At 38.6% G+C, this 18813-nt stretch overlaps 1 protein-coding gene across 4 annotated transcripts in view; it reads right to left on the reverse strand.

Moving 5' to 3' along the window:
• THADA (THADA armadillo repeat containing) overlaps positions 1 to 18813 on the reverse strand; it is a 329970-nt gene that overhangs the window by 265083 nt on the left and 46074 nt on the right. Inside the window, exons 18-22 of one of the 4 annotated variants that reach the window (XM_030310495.2) lie at positions 17340 to 17475; positions 16929 to 17065; positions 12747 to 12905; positions 11137 to 11294; positions 1012 to 1121 (exon numbers count right to left, since the gene is read on the reverse strand). In XM_030310495.2, coding sequence (XP_030166355.1) covers positions 1012 to 1121; positions 11137 to 11294; positions 12747 to 12905; positions 16929 to 17065; positions 17340 to 17475 — 700 coding nt within the window. Of the gene's footprint in view, positions 1 to 1011; positions 1122 to 11136; positions 11295 to 12743; positions 12906 to 16928; positions 17066 to 17339; positions 17476 to 18813 lie in introns of all 4 variants that reach the window. The other 3 variants (XM_030310494.2, XM_030310496.1, XM_030310497.1) reach the window with 3 other exon arrangements.

An 18813-nucleotide genomic window follows, 5' to 3' on the forward strand; every position in this document is an offset into this window, starting at 1 on the left:
TTTGATAATGATTTGAAGGGAGTGAAGTGTGTTATCAGAAAAAATATCCCTAAAGTCATGTCTACACCAGAAATAAAGAATAGAAAAGATAATAAAATATTTTCAAGATCAGCATTTTAATGTCAGGGCCATTCTATAACATATCGTTTAAAGATATTCTGTGCAGCCCATAACTGCAAAATGTTCTCTAAATGTTTTTACCAGGAGTGTGAAAAAAAAAAAAAAAGTTTCAAAAATATTCAAGGAGTAGATGTCTTACCAGCCCAAAATAAAATGTTTGCTGAGGCTACAAGACTGGCAGAACTCTGCTTCATTTCAAAAAGTTTCCAGGCAATGGAAATGTTTTCCTGGAAAATACTACCTTTTATTTAGAGAACACTTGCCATGAACACTTAGTCATTAAGTAATTTAAGGTTTCCTCACAAGTTCTTTAGAGGAAATCTATTATATGAATGAATGAAATTATCAGCACCTATAATGTCAAAAAAACACATTTGGCTAAATACATGAAATCTACCTAAGTATTTTTCCAGGTGGGGGGGAAATATATTTGATACTTTTTGGTCTATTTACTCTTCTTTAAAATTTTTCTATAAGATAAAATTATAAAGGAAAACACAAAATCCGTGTTTCTCTGTCTGTAATATACACAAATCCAAAAAACTGGAAGCTTATTTTATTCCAAATGCCAGGTAATTTTCAAACAGACAAAACAGTCATTTCATTCAACGAAAAGAAATGGTAACTTCAAAGCTATTTTTAGCAAAAATCTCTTGAGTTTGCTTCAAATCACCTTTCAATGGGAGAGCAACTTGGTTTGGACATTTCACTCAATCATCTGCAGTAAAGCACACAATGAAACCTAAGAAAACAATTTCTTCCAAAAGTTTGAAGCCAACTAAGTCTTATTCTTTCAAACATCAAAAGACACAAGTAAATTTTAACTCGAGCACATGGTTTGTACCTTTACTCTTTTTAAAATGTACACAAAAGGATATTTGTTTTGTTTACCTGTTTAGTATTTCAGTGAGTTTCACAAAGCCAGTGTAAGCCAGTTCAAATGCTCCTCTGTGCCTGGACTGTAAGAGGTGTTGTTTAAAGTAATCTCCTATTTCTTTTACCTTTAAAACAAAATGAAAAATAAATGTCTGATTTGTATGTATATTTACAGATATATTTATGTCAGTATTATCATTTAGAACTCAGGACTAGTTCTCTATCCATTTAGCACTTACTCTGTGACAAGTAGTATTTTAAATGTTTTTATAACATCACATTTAACCTTTACAGTAATTCCATGAAATAAGTACTATTATTATCTCCACTTTTCATTGGGGAGGGGGCCCAGAAAGGCCAAGTAACTTATTCAAGGTCACACAGCAAGTAAGTAGTAGAGCCAGTACATAAAGCCAGGCAGTCTGGCTCCAGTTGGCCGTCTTTAACTGTTACACTAGAACTGCCTCCCTATGCCAGCTGCACAGACCTCACTGTGTTCTCTGTTAGCTCCTATCACTCAACACCAATAGCAAAGCACACAAGGCGACAACCCTCACACACCTATGGCTAGGTGTGGTTAAAATATACATAACACAGAATTTAACATTTTAACCATCTTTTAAAATGTTTTTTTTTTAATTTTTTTTAACGTTTATTTATTTTTGAGACAGAGAGAGACAGAGCATGAATGGGGGAGGGGCAGAGAGAGAGAGGGAGACACAGAATCAGAAGCAGGATCCAGGCTCTGAGCCATCAGCCCAGAGCCTGACGCGGGGCTCGAACTCGCGGACCGTGAGATCGTGACCTGAGCTGAAGTTGGACACTTAACCAACTGAGCCACCCAGGCGCCCCTTTTAGAATGTTTTTAACGTTTATTTTATTTATTTTTTTTTTTTAAATTTTTTTAACGTTTATTTATTTTTGAGACAGAGAGAGACAGAGCATGAACGGGGGAGGGTCAGAGAGAGGGAGACACAGAATCTGAAACAGGCTCCAGGATCTGAGCTGTCAGCACAGAGCCCGACGCGGGGCTCGAACTCACGGACCGCGAGATCATGACCTGAGCCGAAGTCGGCCGCCCAACCGACTGAGCCACCCAGGCGCCCCTAACGTTTATTTTTGAGAGAGAGACAGAGCATGAGCAAGTGGAGGGGCAGAGAGAGAGATGGAGACAGAATCCGAAGCAAGCTCTAGGTTCTGAGCTGTCAGCACAGAGCCCTACGTAGGGCTCGAATCCACAAACCACGAGATCATGACCTGAGCCGAGGTCGGACGCTTAGCCAAGCCACCCACTCATTTTAACCATGTTTAAGTGTACAGTTCTGTGACACTCAGTACATTCACACTGTTATGCAACCATCAGCACCATCCATCTATAGAACTTTTTCATCTTCCCCAACTGAGACTCCAATCCATTAAACAATAACTTCCAAAAATTACCTTTAGAGATATACACTTGTTAATGGCAATGCAAGATTTGTGCAAATGGACTCCTGAAAACTGAAAAGTGATATGCTTTATTCTGAGTCGGAACCATGGAATTTTCCAGAATGCTACCTAATCACTTTCCTACATGTTGCAAGTTTAGACAAATAACAAATATGGCAATTTATTTTAAAGAAGACATGATTAACAATTAGTTGTTGATGAGGTTTTGTACAGAATTAACTATTAAATGGGCTAATTGTACTTTTATACCAGTAAGGTTCGGCGGCTACAGACTTTAGAAAAATCCAAATTTTGTATAAAGCTCAGGACCAAAATTGTAACTGGCTCTCTCTTTTTTCTTTTTTTTTTTAATTTATCTGGAGTCGGGGAGAGGGGTAGAGAGAGAGGGAGACAGAGAATCCCAAGAAGGCTCCACGCAGCTACCATCCAGAGTCTAACGTGGGACTCAAACCCACAAAACTGTTGAGATCGTGACCTGAGCCAAAATCAAGAGTCGGACACTCAACTGACTGAGCCCCCAGGCGCCCCTGTAATTGGCTCTCTTGATCCAAGACTCCCCAGCAGATCACAGTATGGTGAGAAGGCAAGATGTCCCAAGATAGTTCAGATATGCTTACCTAGAAACACCTTCTACCTCTGCACAATGACTAGGTTAGTGCCCTGAACACATTAGAGATAACAAACAGTGCAAGGTGTAGTTAAACATGTGGCCATGGGCAAGTGTCTCAGTTTCCTCATCTACAAACCGGCGACAGCAGTAGCACTTGCCTCAAAATTATATATTAAAATGAATTAATAAACTTACAAGTCCAGAACAGGACCATAACTTATAATCCAATTCAGTTCTGGGTTTCCAAATAGAGGAAAAGTAAAGACATTACTCCATACTCAAAATATATCTGATTATAGAGAGGCAACAAGCAATACATTTAGAGAAGTAAGAATCAGATATAAAACAACAAAGAACCAGAAAAGCAGTTAATAATAGTAATTTAAAAAGTCTAACACTTTAATATCCCAAAGAATGAGGGGTCACGTTTTTCAGCTCAAGTTTTCAGGTAAAGATCTGATGATACTCCTACTTTTTAATATATATTTTTTAAGACCCACATACTACTAGTTATCAAAAGCCACAGTCAAGGTAAGCTTTGTCATTTTCTCTTCAATACGGTAATTTCAGAGCATATTTTCATCAGAATTATCAAGCCTTAAATCTGAATTTAACCCCCAAGATAGATCTGAAGCTCAGTAATCCTACAAAATGGGGACCAGAAGGAATTCCAGTTAGCTATATTGTTATGGCTATCGTTTCTATTATTAGAGAAATAAAAGAAGATGTCTAAGAAGGTGTTTTAAGCCATGGAAAATAAAAACAGGAAGTCATAAAGTTGGGGTCTAAGCTCCTTAACTTTTTTTTCTAAAATGTTACAGATAGTAAAACATACTTCAGGAAAAGACAAATGTTAACTATTAAAGTGCTATTCTGTGAACTTACAGTGGTTCACCATCTAGTTCTTAAGCAAAGATTTTCTTTTCATTACTTCCTTTATCCTAACTCTTTTTAAAAGGGCCTAAACCAAAAAGCATATAATAAAATCAAAGACCTCAGAAGCATGAACAGTGGACGTTCTTCTCAAGGGTGGACCTCGATATTTTAGGTAATCCTGGCCTCAGGAAACAGAATGAGGTTCTCAGAACACAATTGAGAAGTAGACAGTTTTTCCTCATTTTATACTGAACATAATCTCCCACCAAACCCACCTACGTAATACTGCGAATTTGTGCCTTTGAAGAGAATATACAATGTATGTTAATTAGACAGTAAATATTTCTGGAGCACCCAGCCAAATGCTTAGTAGCTTAGTGCTAGGGTAGATGTGGAAGAACAAAACAAGACATCTGTCCTCAAGAGGCTTTCAGTTCAGAGAAAAACACTATGCTGAGTGGTACCCATTAGATGCCTAACAACTCCAAGAAATGAAAGATCCTTCTGCTCTGGAATAAATTATTGCAAGAAGCTTTGTGTTCAGACCTTGAACCACATATACTTGGGTGGATCAAAATGGAAGAGGGTAAGTAACATGAGAAGAGGCTGGGTGGCTAGAAGGAATGAATAAACATTTATTAAATACCTGCTACCCGCCAGACACTTTACTGGATCTTCCTATATGAAGGAACACAGATTATGTAAGAGAAGGCTAGGAGACCTGGCTGAATGACCTTAAGGTTCCATTCTAGGAAACAGAGAAAGATAAGGTTGCAAACTGGGAATGAACCCCATTACCAAGGGTTGAAAGAGTCAGCAGGGCAGTGTGGTCTCTGAGCAGCTGGACAGGAAAAAGGGCCATGCTCACACCTCCCACTGGATAATCAGATGACAGGCACAGATTTGACCCTAACAACTTAGAAAATTAATGACAACAGTCAGAATCAGAAATAGATTTTTGGGGCGCCTGGGTGGCTCAGTGGGTTAACCGTCTCACTTGGCTCAGGTCATGATCTCACGGTTCGTGAGTTCAAGCCCCGCATTGGGCTCTGTGCTGACAGCTTAGAGCCTGGATGGAGCCTGCTTTGGATTCTGTGTCTCCCTCCCTCTCTGCTCCTCCCCCAGTCATGTTCTGTCTCTCAAAAATAAATAAACATTAAAAAAAATCTTAAAAAAAAAATAGAATTTTTAAATGTATCTTAAAAATGAAAAAGCCTTCTGAAAACTCCAACCCAACTGCCTTTTTATTAGATGCGACTGAGGTCCTATCTAAAGTTGACAAAAACATGGATGATTTCTTCACAAAATATTTCTTAATGAATAACATACATCTCAAGATTTCTGAAAGAGAATTAAGGTATAAATGCAAAAAAAAGGGGGGGGGGCACTGATTTCTATTCTTAAATTCTAGTGACTATCTTTTTAAGTTTAGCAGATCCTGGTTCTAAATGTTCATAAAACCTATTTCTATAGGTCAATTAACACGCTTTCTGGATTTACAGGGTGTAAATTTCCACAGGGGAAAACAGCTACATGCCATGTCTCTAGGCATCTATAATTTACCACTAGGCTAATTAGAGGAGCTAAATGTACAATCAAGAGTCTAAAACCCATACAGGACAAATTTAAATACATTTTTAAGTATCTGTCCTTTGTCTATAGAGAGAAATTCGGCTGAAAAATCAAGGCTAATTCCATTCATTTTAAAGTAGATAAACCAAAAGGGATTTAAGTGTTGGTGGAACATTTCTACAAAAAGCACATGCGGTGGTTAAGCTCTGATACTCTGATATAGTGGGAGGTCTGGGTTCAGGAACCCTACTCAGCCTCCTTACTAACATAAGCTAATTCAGCTGACATTATTTTATTATATTATTTATATGTGAAATGGAGATAAAACTAGAACCTACTTCATAGGATTGTTCTAAGAAATAGGTAAAATTACACATAAGCATTGTGCAGAGAACCTGTCAGAGTAGCAAACACTAAGTGTCCGTTTTGTTTTTATTTTGTATCACCAAGTAGTGAGACTTAATCCCTTAATTTAAATTACAACTTTAGGACACAGCCACTTCTTATTACCTTAGGAATGTCACTAATTCCTCTTTGGTTAAATAGAACGGTTTGTAAAAGTTTATGCCACAGAGGTTAATTAATGTTTTAAACTGTACATTCTCTACTATAGGGATTTCTTACTAAAACCGGGGATTCTTCAAAGCCCAAATGTTGCTCTCCTACATAATAACAACAAAGATTATATTTTTCTGGTATTTAGACATCTTCTTAGCAGTTTATTCTTTGCTTTCTAGCAAATTCCTAACCACGTGCCATTTTAACTGGTGTCCTTTAGTCTAACTTTCTACAAACGTTTATCTTGTATCTCCCATTACATTTCTAAGCCCTTCGAGGTCAGAGAACCACATATTACATTTCTTTATGTTCCCACAACACCCTTGTCGTATGGCAGTCAACAAACAGGTGACTTAAGAGATGTGTTTAATTCCATTTCACAGCTTAAAAATGGTAACCTGAATTCAGTACAATTCAATGCATACTTATTCATAATTTCTAAAAAATAAACCCTGGCAAAATACAAAAGGCAATTTCTTTACGACTTACAAATGCCAATAAACCTAGATCTCCTGTTGCAGACCATTACGGAAAATCTAAAACGGTAACCAAGACACTGAGAAAACGTGTAAACCCAATTAGCCACGAGCATCATAAAAATGACAACAGAATCTAAAGTAGGAATTTAAAAAAAAATAGCTGATTTCTAATCGGTAATGATTTTCATTCACGTGAGTTCTAGGGCAATAATTAGTAGGAAGGGGAAAACAGATACAAAAATTTTACCCCAAAGCTTCTTTTTAGGAATATTAGAGGAAATACATAAACATATGAATTGATACTCCGGATAGAGGGAGCTGTTTACAAAAAATCAGTAGACGCTGGGTATCCAATATCCCTTGGGAAAAGGACCAACGAAATGTATCAAAAAAAGCTCTGCCTCAGCGAAACATCCAGCTTGAAACCTAGACACACACCAGCCAGGAAGTTGTGAGATAAGGTTGCGCGTACCGCCCGCTCTTTAAGGGGCTCGGCTTACATCCCTCAAAGTTGGTTTTATCTCTGCCTCTTGCACAGAACATTATGAAAGAACCTTTCATTAGGTGATTACCTTGCAGGAGGAAAGTCTGACATGCCTCTGAATGAACACATTTTCCTCTTGCCGAAGCCGTGGAGGACACACTGCTTCACAAGAAGTGATTTAGGGAAATGAATCATTTGCTGAAAAGTTCAGTAGCAAGTTGCCTTACTGTCCTGTTGCTTGTAAACGTCTGGCTGGGCATGGGAAGTAGGGAAAATTAAATTTAAAGAAAAATTAAACGAGCAGTTCAGAATAAAGGCAGCACTGTGCCGTGTCCGAACACAGGCTGGAAAGGAGAACCGGGTTCCGGTCCTGCAACTGCCACAAACCAGCTTTGTGATCTTGGGCAAACCAGGTGACATCCAACGGCTTCAGTTTCCCCTTGTATGAGAAGGCTAGATCATATAAGAAGGCTAGATCATATCATCCCTGTGATCCTTCCAGCTCTCACAGTCTGTGAACACAGCACTGAAAACTGAGTCACGAACAGGCACCAGACCTTCTTGTACAGCAGCAAACTGTAATCTTCAAATTGTATCTCACTGCCGGTCAGCTGGCTAGAAACCACCCCCTCGTGTATGCAGGATTTAAGTGGTCATCCCTTCAACAAACGGCCCTAAAACCAGGATGGGATTAAAGGAATCAGGCTACAAATCTGAGACATCAAATTTTAAATTAGAATAGAACCATACTATTTTCAAGAGTGAAGGGTGAATTGAGAGTAAAAGAAGCATCGGGCTGAGCGTCAATATTTTAGGTCGTATGGAAAAGCCTCCATCCACTGAGAGAAAAGTAGAACACAGTTATTATTATTCTTGGGAATAAGAAATACACGTCCCAGATTCCTCCCACAAGTGACTTCTGCCTACAAGTCACTTCACTGCTTCTGTCTGTGCAAGTCTATTATGGATACACTCACCTCAGGTACTGACTCTTAAATTCTTAGTTTTGCTGCTAGGTGCACAAAAGATGTAGTGTCATAAGGGTGACTGTGCCCTGGGGAGGAAAGTGGACTTCAGGCATGGCTCAGCCACTTCAATATAAATTATATCCTCTCTGTCATATATATATTTTTTAACTCTTAAAGGTTTTAAGTACATGGAAATATTTTTATTTAAAAGAATTTCATGGAGCAAAATTCTATGTCTAAAAGTAGGAATCTTCTAAGCAATATGAATAACACTAATTTCTTGATGACTTTGATTTTCACTGACTAAAGACTCCTAAATGGAGGCATTTCTTTAAAGACAGCATGATCAAGAATAAAGTCTTCCACAGGCAGCATGGTTTCAAGGTCAGAACAGTGCTATCACGTACATTCTTGATTGCTCATTCAGTTGTTAGTTTCCTCTCAAACCAAAAATGTGATGTCATCATGTGAACAGCGACGTGGAAAAATGGCTGAATCTCATTAGGAAAGAAATTCGTAGTTTACAGAAAAACAAGATTCTATTTTGTATTCAAGAAAACAGCCATTAGAAGAATCCTTTGCTTTATGGGAACCTCTCTGCTATTGTTGCTATTGTTGTTGTTGTTTTGTCTTTTTTTTTTTCTTTTTTACAAACATCTCTTTTAGTTTATATTAATTCTCAGTCCCAACACCGTTATCCCACGTAAATTAAATTCAAACCATTTGGGTGCTATGTAAAAAGTGTCAAGGACACACGGTTTTCACAGAAAGCTTTCAGGTCTTTCTCGACTATAGTGAAAGCAAAATATGCTTCCTTTAATTTTTTTAAGTGTAGTTATTTATTTTGGGGAGGGGAAGGGGAGAGAGAGGCAGGGAGGGGCACAGAGGGGGGAGAGAGAGAGAGGGAGAGGGAGAGAGGGAGAGAGAGAGAGAGAGAGGGAGAGAGAGAGAGAGAGAGAGAGAGAATCCCAAGCAGGCTTTGAACTGGCAGTGCAGAGTCTGACACAGGGCCCAAACTCAAACACTGGGAAATCATGTCCTCAGTTGAAATCAAGAGTTGGACGCTTAACCAACTGAGCCACCCAGGCTCCCCTAATTTTTCTTAAACACTACGCAACAAACCCCAAAAAACTAGACGTTTTAACTTGTCCTTGAAAAGGGGAGTTGAACAGGGAAGAGACTCTTGCACATGTTTACTTCTTAGTAAGACGGTACACATCAGTGAAGTAATCATTAATCATAGCTGGATTCCCCCGCGAAGGTGTTGGCATTGGCACTGCAGCTGGTCACCAGCAATGACTGCAAGTAACTCTAGAACACTGACGCCTATTTGATTTGGAGGAGAATAAGGAACACAATGATGCTGGCAGTGCACTGTTCTCCTCCACCATTCTCCGCCTCAGGGCCTTGCAACATCACAGGACCAGCTGTTAACCAGATGCAAGCACATGGCCACGGAGAGTGTGTGAATAAAAATATTAGCATTATTTCCATGGAACTAGTCACATGGTTATTACAGAAATAATCAGCATTTAGTGTACTACGATATTTGTTTTGTTCTTAAATGTAACACCCTAGGGGAAAAATTACCTTACTTGATAAAGCGTACAAATGAAAGTACGTGTTATATATCTTTGCTGGAAAACGGTGGGAAATAGATTTGCTGAAACCATATGGAAAGGAAGAGAGAATCAATTAAAAACAGAAATCTAATAAATCTAAAATATTTCCAAATGAAATGCTTGTGGTAAGCTAATTTCTTGTAAACATTGCACTCAAGTCACTTGAATAGTCCCAGATGGTGACCTGACTTTGTGGTCTTAAAATAAAAGTCAGCCAAAAAACCAAAGTGACTGCAATTTTATTATCAATGTAGTAGGAAGCAAGAGATCCATAAGTAACCAATATAGCACTTTTTTTTCCTTTCCAAATTTTTTTTTAAGTTTATTTATTTATTTTGAGAGAGAGAGAGAGAGAAAGACAGAGAGAGGGAGAGAGTGAGTGAGTGGGGTAGGGGCAGAGAGAGACAGACAGAAAGAATCGCAAGCAGGCTCCAGGCTAACAGCGAACCGAACTGTGAGATCATGACCTGAGCCAAAATCAAGAGTCAGACACTCAATCAACTGAGCCACCCAGGTGAACCATTTTCCTTTAAGAAGTTTAAGAGGTTTGGGGCGCCTGCGTGGCTCAGTTAGTTGAGCGTCCGGCTTCAGTTCAGATCATGGTCTTACAGTTCGTCGGTTCAAGGCCCACGTTGGGCTCTGTGTTGACAGCTCAGAGCCTGGAGCCTGCTTCAGATGCTGTGTCTCCCTCTCTCTCTGTCCCTCCCCCGTTCACACTGTCTGTCTCTCTCTCAAAAATAAGTAAACATTAAAAAAAAAAAAATTTGGGGCGCCTGGTTGGCTCAGTTGGTTGAGCATCTGACTTTGGCGCAGGTCATGATCTCACAGTTCATGAGTTTGAGCCCCACGTCAGGCTCTGTGCTGACAGTGCAGAGCCTGGAACCTGCTTCGGATTCTGTGTCTCCCTCTCTCTCTGCCCCTCCCCCCCTTCATGCTCTGTCTGTTTCAAAAAAATAAACATTTAAAAAAATTTTTTTTTTAATTTAAGAAATGTAAGAGGTTTGTGGAGTTTTGCTAAATAGACAATTTCATTTAAATTTACAATTTAAATTTGGGGCTCCTGGGTGGCACAGTCGGTTAAGCATCCGACTTGGATTAAGGTCATGATCTCACAGTCTATGAGTGCGAGCCCCGCTTACAGTACAGAGCCTGGAGCCTGCCTCAGATTCTGTCTCCCTCTCTCACTGCCCCTCCCCTGCTCTGTCTCTCTCTTTCTCATAAATAAACATTAAAAATTTTTTTAATTTATAATTTAAATTTATATATGGTAAATGGAGAAATAAAAATTAAAATGATAATCTGGAAGACAGAAGGTAAAATCGACAGTTCTTTATAACTTAGAAAAATAAAAATTTCTAAAACTGCCATCGTTTGGAAATGTACTCCAAGGCCTAATTTCTATACTCCCATGAATTTTCTTCAGTTGACATCTGTATGATTTTATTCAAGAAAAATTCAAAACTCATTTGTTTTCGAGTCATGGGACCAGAAATTATACCAGGTGGAATAAACATATACCTACCTGCTCCACTGTCAATAATCCGCTGCGGGGTTCTGGCGTGGACTGCATGGGGAGAAGCTGGCACAGTGTGCCTAAAAGTAAGGCAACTTCCTTCATACTTCGCCAACAACACACCAGCACCATCTGAGCAGTTACATCGCATGTTTTTCTTTCTTTACCTTAAAAAAAAAAACAATCTCTTGCAACACTAGACACTTGATTACTCACATCCCAGGTTTCTTAGAATAAGATTATTCATAATTTTCCCAAGAATAATCTGCTTGAACAAATCAATTCTTATATTTATTCATGAGAAAACAACTAACATTTGTTGAGCATGTGCTCTCAGTAGGAATCATGCTAACCATTTTTTAATATAGTTTGTTTTCAAAATAAATTTTGAAATAAAACACAACACCATTTCAAAACTTAAGTCTAACTTTCAGAAATTAATGAAACAAACTCTCTCTGCCTCGTGGTCACCCATAAATTGACCATAATAAATATACTTCATTATTCATCTTGGTGAGGGTGGCTGTTATATCAGTAAAGGGGCAAGATAAAACTTTTAAAATCAAAGGAAAATACAAATTCTCTTTCAAAACATATTTAAATTCCACGGCCCGTAAGTAATAATTATGCTTACTCTTTTTTTCTTGCTTTAAGAATATTTTAGCACTGACATTAAAAAAAAACCCAAGACAATTTAAAAGGCAAGGTAACAAAACAATATTTATAATGTAACCCCATTTGTGTTTTTTAAAAGCCCACTAAACTCAAAGAGTAAATGTACATACACATCAATACATAGAATAGATCTAAAAGCACATACATTCAAAAGAGAAGAAGTGGGATGGGGAAGAAATAACAAATTTTAATTTCTTTTTTTTTTTTTTTGTTTTTTAAGGTAAAATGTAAACATTGAATTGAAATTTTAATTAAGGCTTTAATTTGTTTTTAATTAAAATATACCTCTCTATTGCTTGAAACTATTACAATAAGCATATATTTAGATGTTATAGTGTGTAATTTAAAAAAAAATAAAAACACAAATTTTGTTAAGTCAATATCTCCATCTAGTGGACAATGTAGGATATGTAATAAATCACAAGGATATTACCAGTGATGACTTTTTATAACACTATAGAAAATGACACAATAACAACTAATGAGAAAACAAGCAGTAAGAACACAACTTCTGGATGCTTGATACAACAGAGCAGCTCACACTTTACTGAGTAATAAGGCTGATTTCCCTTAAAAGGCTGCCTGGTTGTAAGGACTCTCACTGAAGACAATGAACCACACGGAGGGGAGGAGCCGACTGCTACCCAAACCCAAGTTCACAGGGCACCACTGCTCTTACACAACCTGGCTGTCAAGACAGCTGTTAGCACTAAAAAGCTTTCTGTTGGAGCACCTTCTATGCCACACTGGGATGCACCATTTTCTGGTAAAAGTCTTAGAAACTCATTCCTCAAAATAAATCATTGATAAGCTCAAAGGCTTTATTTTCTAGAAATGCTCTGCAAACATCTGCAGCCTGATTTACTATATAAAAAGAGCCTTTTGTACATTTTGTCACTAAAACACCGATTACAATATTACAATATTGATTTTATACATGCTACCTTTGATCTCTGCAGAAGCACCAATATCCGGCACACTGGCATTCAAGTCCTCCAAATCAAAACTATCACGTTCTTTCAGTATTTTGGCTTGATTGAAGTAGTCATTAGTATCTCGTGGCTGAATCTCACTCAGAATCGTCTGTAAGCGGCTTGCTGACTCTGAGGAAAAAAAATGGGAGTGCACAAACTCCAGTTCCGAATCCCTTGCAGATTTCCCTTGGGGATATTTGCCTTCCCAAATTTTGTAATTTTTTTTTTAACGTTTATTTATTTTTGAGACAGAGAGAGACAGAGCATGAACAGGGGAGGGGCAGAGAGAGAGGGAGACACAGAATCTGAAACAGGCTCCAGGCTCTGAGCTGTCAGCACAGAGCCCGACGCAGGGCTCGAACTCACGGACCGTGAGATCATGACCTGAGCCGAAGTAAGACGCTTAACCGACCAAGCCACTCAGGTGCCCCTGTAATTTTTAATACTTAATAATCAGCTCTATTAGAAGGGACACATGGGGTAGATAATGTGAAAATTATTTATGTAAGGTCTTCATGACACTTGAGTATGCTTTTAAAATATGACAAAAATTTTAAATTGGTTGAAGACAGGACAAAACAATACAACAGAAACTCTCCATAGGACAAAGACCACCATCTCATTTACGTTGCTTTTCTTAGTGTTGTCTAAGAATCTCCAAGACGGTGCTCAATCATGTGAAAAAAGAGCACCAAAGTGCAATTTTGTTTTAAGAGGTAAGAAACCACAACAACAAAAACAATCCTTAATATAATATCGTATTGTCAACCATGCTTCAATTAGAAATAAAGAAAAAAATGCTTTTATAGCCCAGAAAGATTATAAAGACTCTATATTTGACTTTGAAATACATTACACAATATACTGCTTTCTAAGTATGATTTACAATTCTGGTATTATATTGAACTTCATATTTATTCCTTAAGCACTTAATGGATTAGGAAATGCAAGCTCCATGAATGCAACACTTTGTTTGCTGCTGGGTCTCCAGCGCCTACACCAGCCACGGGCTCATGGCAGAGGTTCAGTAACATGGACTAAGGGAATGAATACGTGACACAGTAATAAGAGCTAGCCAGGCTCAGATATTTTAAGAAAAAAAATAAATAACGACAGCTAATCACCTGAAACCAATTAACGAATCAAAGAATGGGTATTTCATATACCTATTATACAAACTTACATTTTAGGTCTAAAAGGAGCTATAAAGACCCAAACTGCTACCATGATGATTCAACCAATGTCTTCTGTTCATTCGTGACCTCCATGAAATATTGTCAAAACAAATTTTGACAGCCATGAAAATGTATCACTGGCAGAGCACCTGGATGGCTCAGTTGGTTAAGCATCCGACTCCTGATACCGGCTCAGGTAGTGATCTCGCAGTCGTGGGATCGAGCCCTGAGTCAGGCTCTATCCGGGCTGAGGATGAAGGCTGCTTGGGATTCTTTCTCTCCCTCTCTCTCTCTGCCCCTCCCCTGGTCATGTTCTCTCTCTCACTCGCTCTCTCTCAAAATACAAAAAAAAAAAAAAAAAAGTTATCACTGGCTCCAAATAGAAACCATGGAAAGACTTAGAAAAAAAGGATAATCAGAATAAAATGTGACCCATTCATTTTTATGGCTTTCAGAGAAAAGAAACATTTTCAAGAAATTCAGAATGCATGGCAGATAGTGTGGGGGGAAAAAAACACAGGAAAAACGGAGACAACCAGAGGAAAAAAGAAAAGGCAAAAATCAAGGAAAAGTCTGTGGGCCACAGACTGTTTTTGAGACCAACAGGTATTTTATTTTTTATTTTTTTTTCAATATATGAAATTTATTGTCAAATTGGTTTCCATACAACACCCAGTGCTCATCCCAAAAGGTGCCCTCCTCAATACCCATCACCCACCCTCCCCTCCCTCCCACCCCCCATCAACCCTCAGTTTATTCTCAGTTTTTAAGAGTCTCTTATGCTTTGGCTCTCTCCCACTCTAACCTCTTTTTTTTTTTTTTTCCTTTCCCTCCCCCATGGGTTTCTGTTAAGTTTCTCAGGATCCACATAAGAGTGAAAACATATGGTATCTGTCTTTCTCTGTATGGCTTATTTCACTTAGCTTCACACTCTCCAGTTCCATCCACGTTGCTACAAAGGGCCATATTTCATTCTTTCTCACTGCCATGTAGTACTCCATTGTGTATATAAACCACAATTTCTTTATCCATTCATCAGTTGATGGACATTTAGGCTCTTTCCATAATTTGGCGATTGTTGAGAGTGCTGCTATAAACATTGGGGTACAAGTGCCCCTATGCATCAGTACTCCTGTATCCCTTGGGTAAATTCCTAGCAGTGCTATTGCTGGGTCATAGGGTAGGTCTATTTTTAATTTTCTGAGGAACCTCCACACTGTTTTCCAGAGTGGCTGCACCAATTTGCATTCCCACCAACAGTGCAAGAGGGTTCCCGTTTCTACACATCCTCTCCAGCATCTATAGTCTCCTGATTTGTTCATTTTGGCCACTTGACCAACAGGTATTTTAAAACCTGAATAACAAACAGAATTTTGGCATACTCTATAGGCCCCACCCACAATAGGTGACAAACATTCAAGATTTCTCATTCAGAATATACTGGTACTTGCCTGATCCAAATATTAGCTTTGAGATTGAATGTTCCTTACTCCCATGTACTGTTTAAGTAAGAAAACTAAAACATCAAATTTTGGTCAACTCTCAGCCAAAATTAACAAATAACTGTGTCTTAAGATCATGAACCATCATCAATCTGCCAACTCATTTTTAGTTAAGAACAAAATCTAACATTTTCACACAAACACACAACTCCAAGTTACTTTAATTGGGTATTTATGATATATGCTTAGTGTGTTTTTAATACAAGACTCTCATTTGCACTCCAAAATGCATTCACTAACTATGTTTCAACGCCAAATGTAAATTTTCTTCATGATTTTCTAGGTGTTCAAAGGAATACTCCTGTTAGTATAACACCTTTAGCATCCAATCCCTCCTGACTGTTGTAATACAGGTATATATATGCCACCTACGACGTCCCACACACTTAGTTCCTAACCTTTCAGGAATCATTCCTGCATTGGTTTATTCATTATAACAAATATTTATTGTAAACCTCTTTCTACCAGGCACTTGCTAAGCACAAGGGAGGAAAATATCGAGAAGATCCCTGTTAATTAAATTGTAACAACTCCATGTGGAATGCTTTGGGAAGAAGAAAAGTGTAAGAAATGAGACTGGCAAGGTTGCAGGAGCCCAACTATTATAGGATCTGATCTGAGGTCACTCAAGTATTTTAAATAAAGGGAGATGGAGAGGGGCAGACAACAAGGGTTAAGCAGAGATAATGTGTAACATGATGAATTATATGAGAAAGGACTGCTGTGAATACAGTAAAAAGGAAATGGAATGAGCCAAGAGATGGGGAGAAACCAGTTGGGAGGCCCGTGGAGTCATCTGAACAAGAGAGGAGGAGAGCCTGGAGTAAGGTTAGAAGATACAGATAAAAAGAGAACGGACTTGAAAGACAGTTAAGGGGCACCACTGAAAGAATGTGAGGACAGGCAGTATATATGGAGCAAGACAGAGACGTCAAGCAGTCCGAGGCTCTTGACTTACGTAAACAGATCTTTGGTAGGGCCATTTACAAAGACACAGGGGTTGGGAGGGAAAAGACAGATGAAAGTTCATGAGTTCAATTTGGGGCATTTTGAGTATCTTCTCCTATTTCTTTTTTTTTAATTAAATGGTCTTTGTATATCAAATGCTCTTTCCCCATTCCAGATTCCTAACAGGTTGCCCTCTCTGACTGAACCCCACCTCTCTGATTTATCCTGCCCACTCTCCCAGTCCCAGCTGCTATCTAGTAGGTGGTGCTCCGAAATGACAATACTAGAAAATCCAATCTACCCCAGGAGAAAAAGTACTTCACTCATCCTGCTTTATTGATTTGTTTGTTTTGGTTATTTTTTAAGAGTAAAAAACAATACTAAAGTGGCAGCAATCTTACTAATCATAAGTAATTCCTTAACCAACCTATTTAACTTTTATATCTTCCCCAAAAAAATGGTTTGGGGGGTACGTTGGGGGGAGGTAATGAGGAAAAATATAATTACGGTTTCTTTCATCTGCTGACCTGAATCAGTGTCCATTGGGATGAGGCCTTCTGGGGAGGAACTCTGAATGACCGGAGACACCACGGCAGAAAGCCTATACGACACCAAGAGGAGCTTCTCTACCACAGGTCTCCATTCACTCACCAACTGCAGGCTGCTGCAACAGAAGTCAGTAGGGAAATTTGTAGTAAAAGCAAACAATCAAAAACTGCAAATGGAAATTATGACACATAAGAAGTTGAAACAATTTGTTTCTAAACTGTGCAATCTATGAAATATTTAAGACATATAAAAATATGTGTACATAGGTACCTATTAAAATCTAACTTTGAATTCTCTTTAACGCAATACATTCCTTTCCTAGGACACATTCCAGTAAGAGTTGAGAGCTCAGAAATGCGTGCTCAGGAGAGAGCTGTGGATATACTTACTTTAGAGACAACCTCTGCAAAGCTCCTGTTATACAGTGGGCTCGCCCATATAGTGGAAACGATGCTGCTGCCTGAAGCAGAGAATTTTCAGCCTGAGATATTTCCTCCTCAAGATTTTCCAACAAGCATTTGATAACTAGAAAAAGCAAACAAAAACCCAGACTAATGCCAACTTAGAAACACATTTATAAATTTGTGAATAGTTCAACAGTGCCCACAAAAAATCCAACTCAACTAAGCTTTATGTTCAAGGTTTTTTGTTTTTGTTGTTGTTCTTGTTGCTTTTAAAAGAGATCTTTCAGGGGCGCCTGGGTGGCGCAGTCGGTTAAGTGTCCGACTTCAACCAGGTCACGATCTCGCGGTCCGTGAGTTCGAGCCCCGCGTCGGGCTCTGGGCTGATGGCTCAGAGCCTGGAGCCTGTTTCCGATTCTGTGTCTCCCTCTCTCTCTGCCCCTCCCCCATTCATGCTCTGTCTCTCTCTGTCCCAAAAATAAATAAACGTTGAAAAAAAAAATTAAAAAAAAAAAAATAAATAAAAGAGATCTTTCAGCGGCACCTGGGTGGCTCAGTCTGCTGTGCTTCTGACTCTGGATTTTGGCTCAGGTCATGATCTCACGGTTCATGAGATTGAGCCCCACATGGGGCTATCAGCACAGAGCCTCCTTGGGATTCTCTCTCTCCCTCTCTCTCTGCCCCTCCCCTGCTCAGCTCACTTATGTATTCTCTCTCTCTCTCTCAAAATAAACATTAAAAAAAATAATGAAGAGATCTTCCAAAGTTATCTAGCCTCTTATGTATTTCCAGTTAAGGTAGAACTGTGTCTTTCCTTAACTTCCTGGATCCATTTATAGCATTCACTCTGAATCCTTCCTAGACATCCTCTATCTGGGGCATCAGACCCCAGGCCCATGTGCCATGTGCTATTAGAACAGTTGCTGTTGTTTTAAAATAATGGCTTTATTGAGATATAATTCACATACCTTGCAATTTATACACCTAAAGTGCACGAGCCAATGGTTTTTAGTATATTCACAGATATGTGCAAATATCAATACAGTGAATTTTAGAACATTTTAATCCTCTCCCCATCAAAAAATCCTTACCTATTATGAGTCACTCCCCTCCCTCAACCTCTCACCTTCCCCAGGCCTAAGCTTATCTATTTTCTGTCTCTGTAGATTTGCCTATTCTGGACATACCTAAATGGAATCATATATTATATGGCTTTTTTCACTTAGCATAATGTTTTCAAAGCTCATCCATGTTGTAGTGTGTATCAATATTCACTTTTTAATGGCTGAATAACAGTCCGTTGTATGAACATATCACATTTTATTTATCCATTTAACAGTTGATGGACATGTGAGCTGTTTCCATTTTCTGGTTATCATGAATAATGTTGCTATCAACATTCACGTACAAGTTTTTGTTTGGGCATAATTTTCATTTCTCTTAAGTATATATGCCCAGTATG

Source organism: Lynx canadensis, chromosome A3, assembly GCF_007474595.2.
Source record: "Lynx canadensis isolate LIC74 chromosome A3, mLynCan4.pri.v2, whole genome shotgun sequence".
In the NCBI taxonomy this organism is placed as follows: domain Eukaryota; kingdom Metazoa; phylum Chordata; class Mammalia; order Carnivora; family Felidae; genus Lynx; species Lynx canadensis.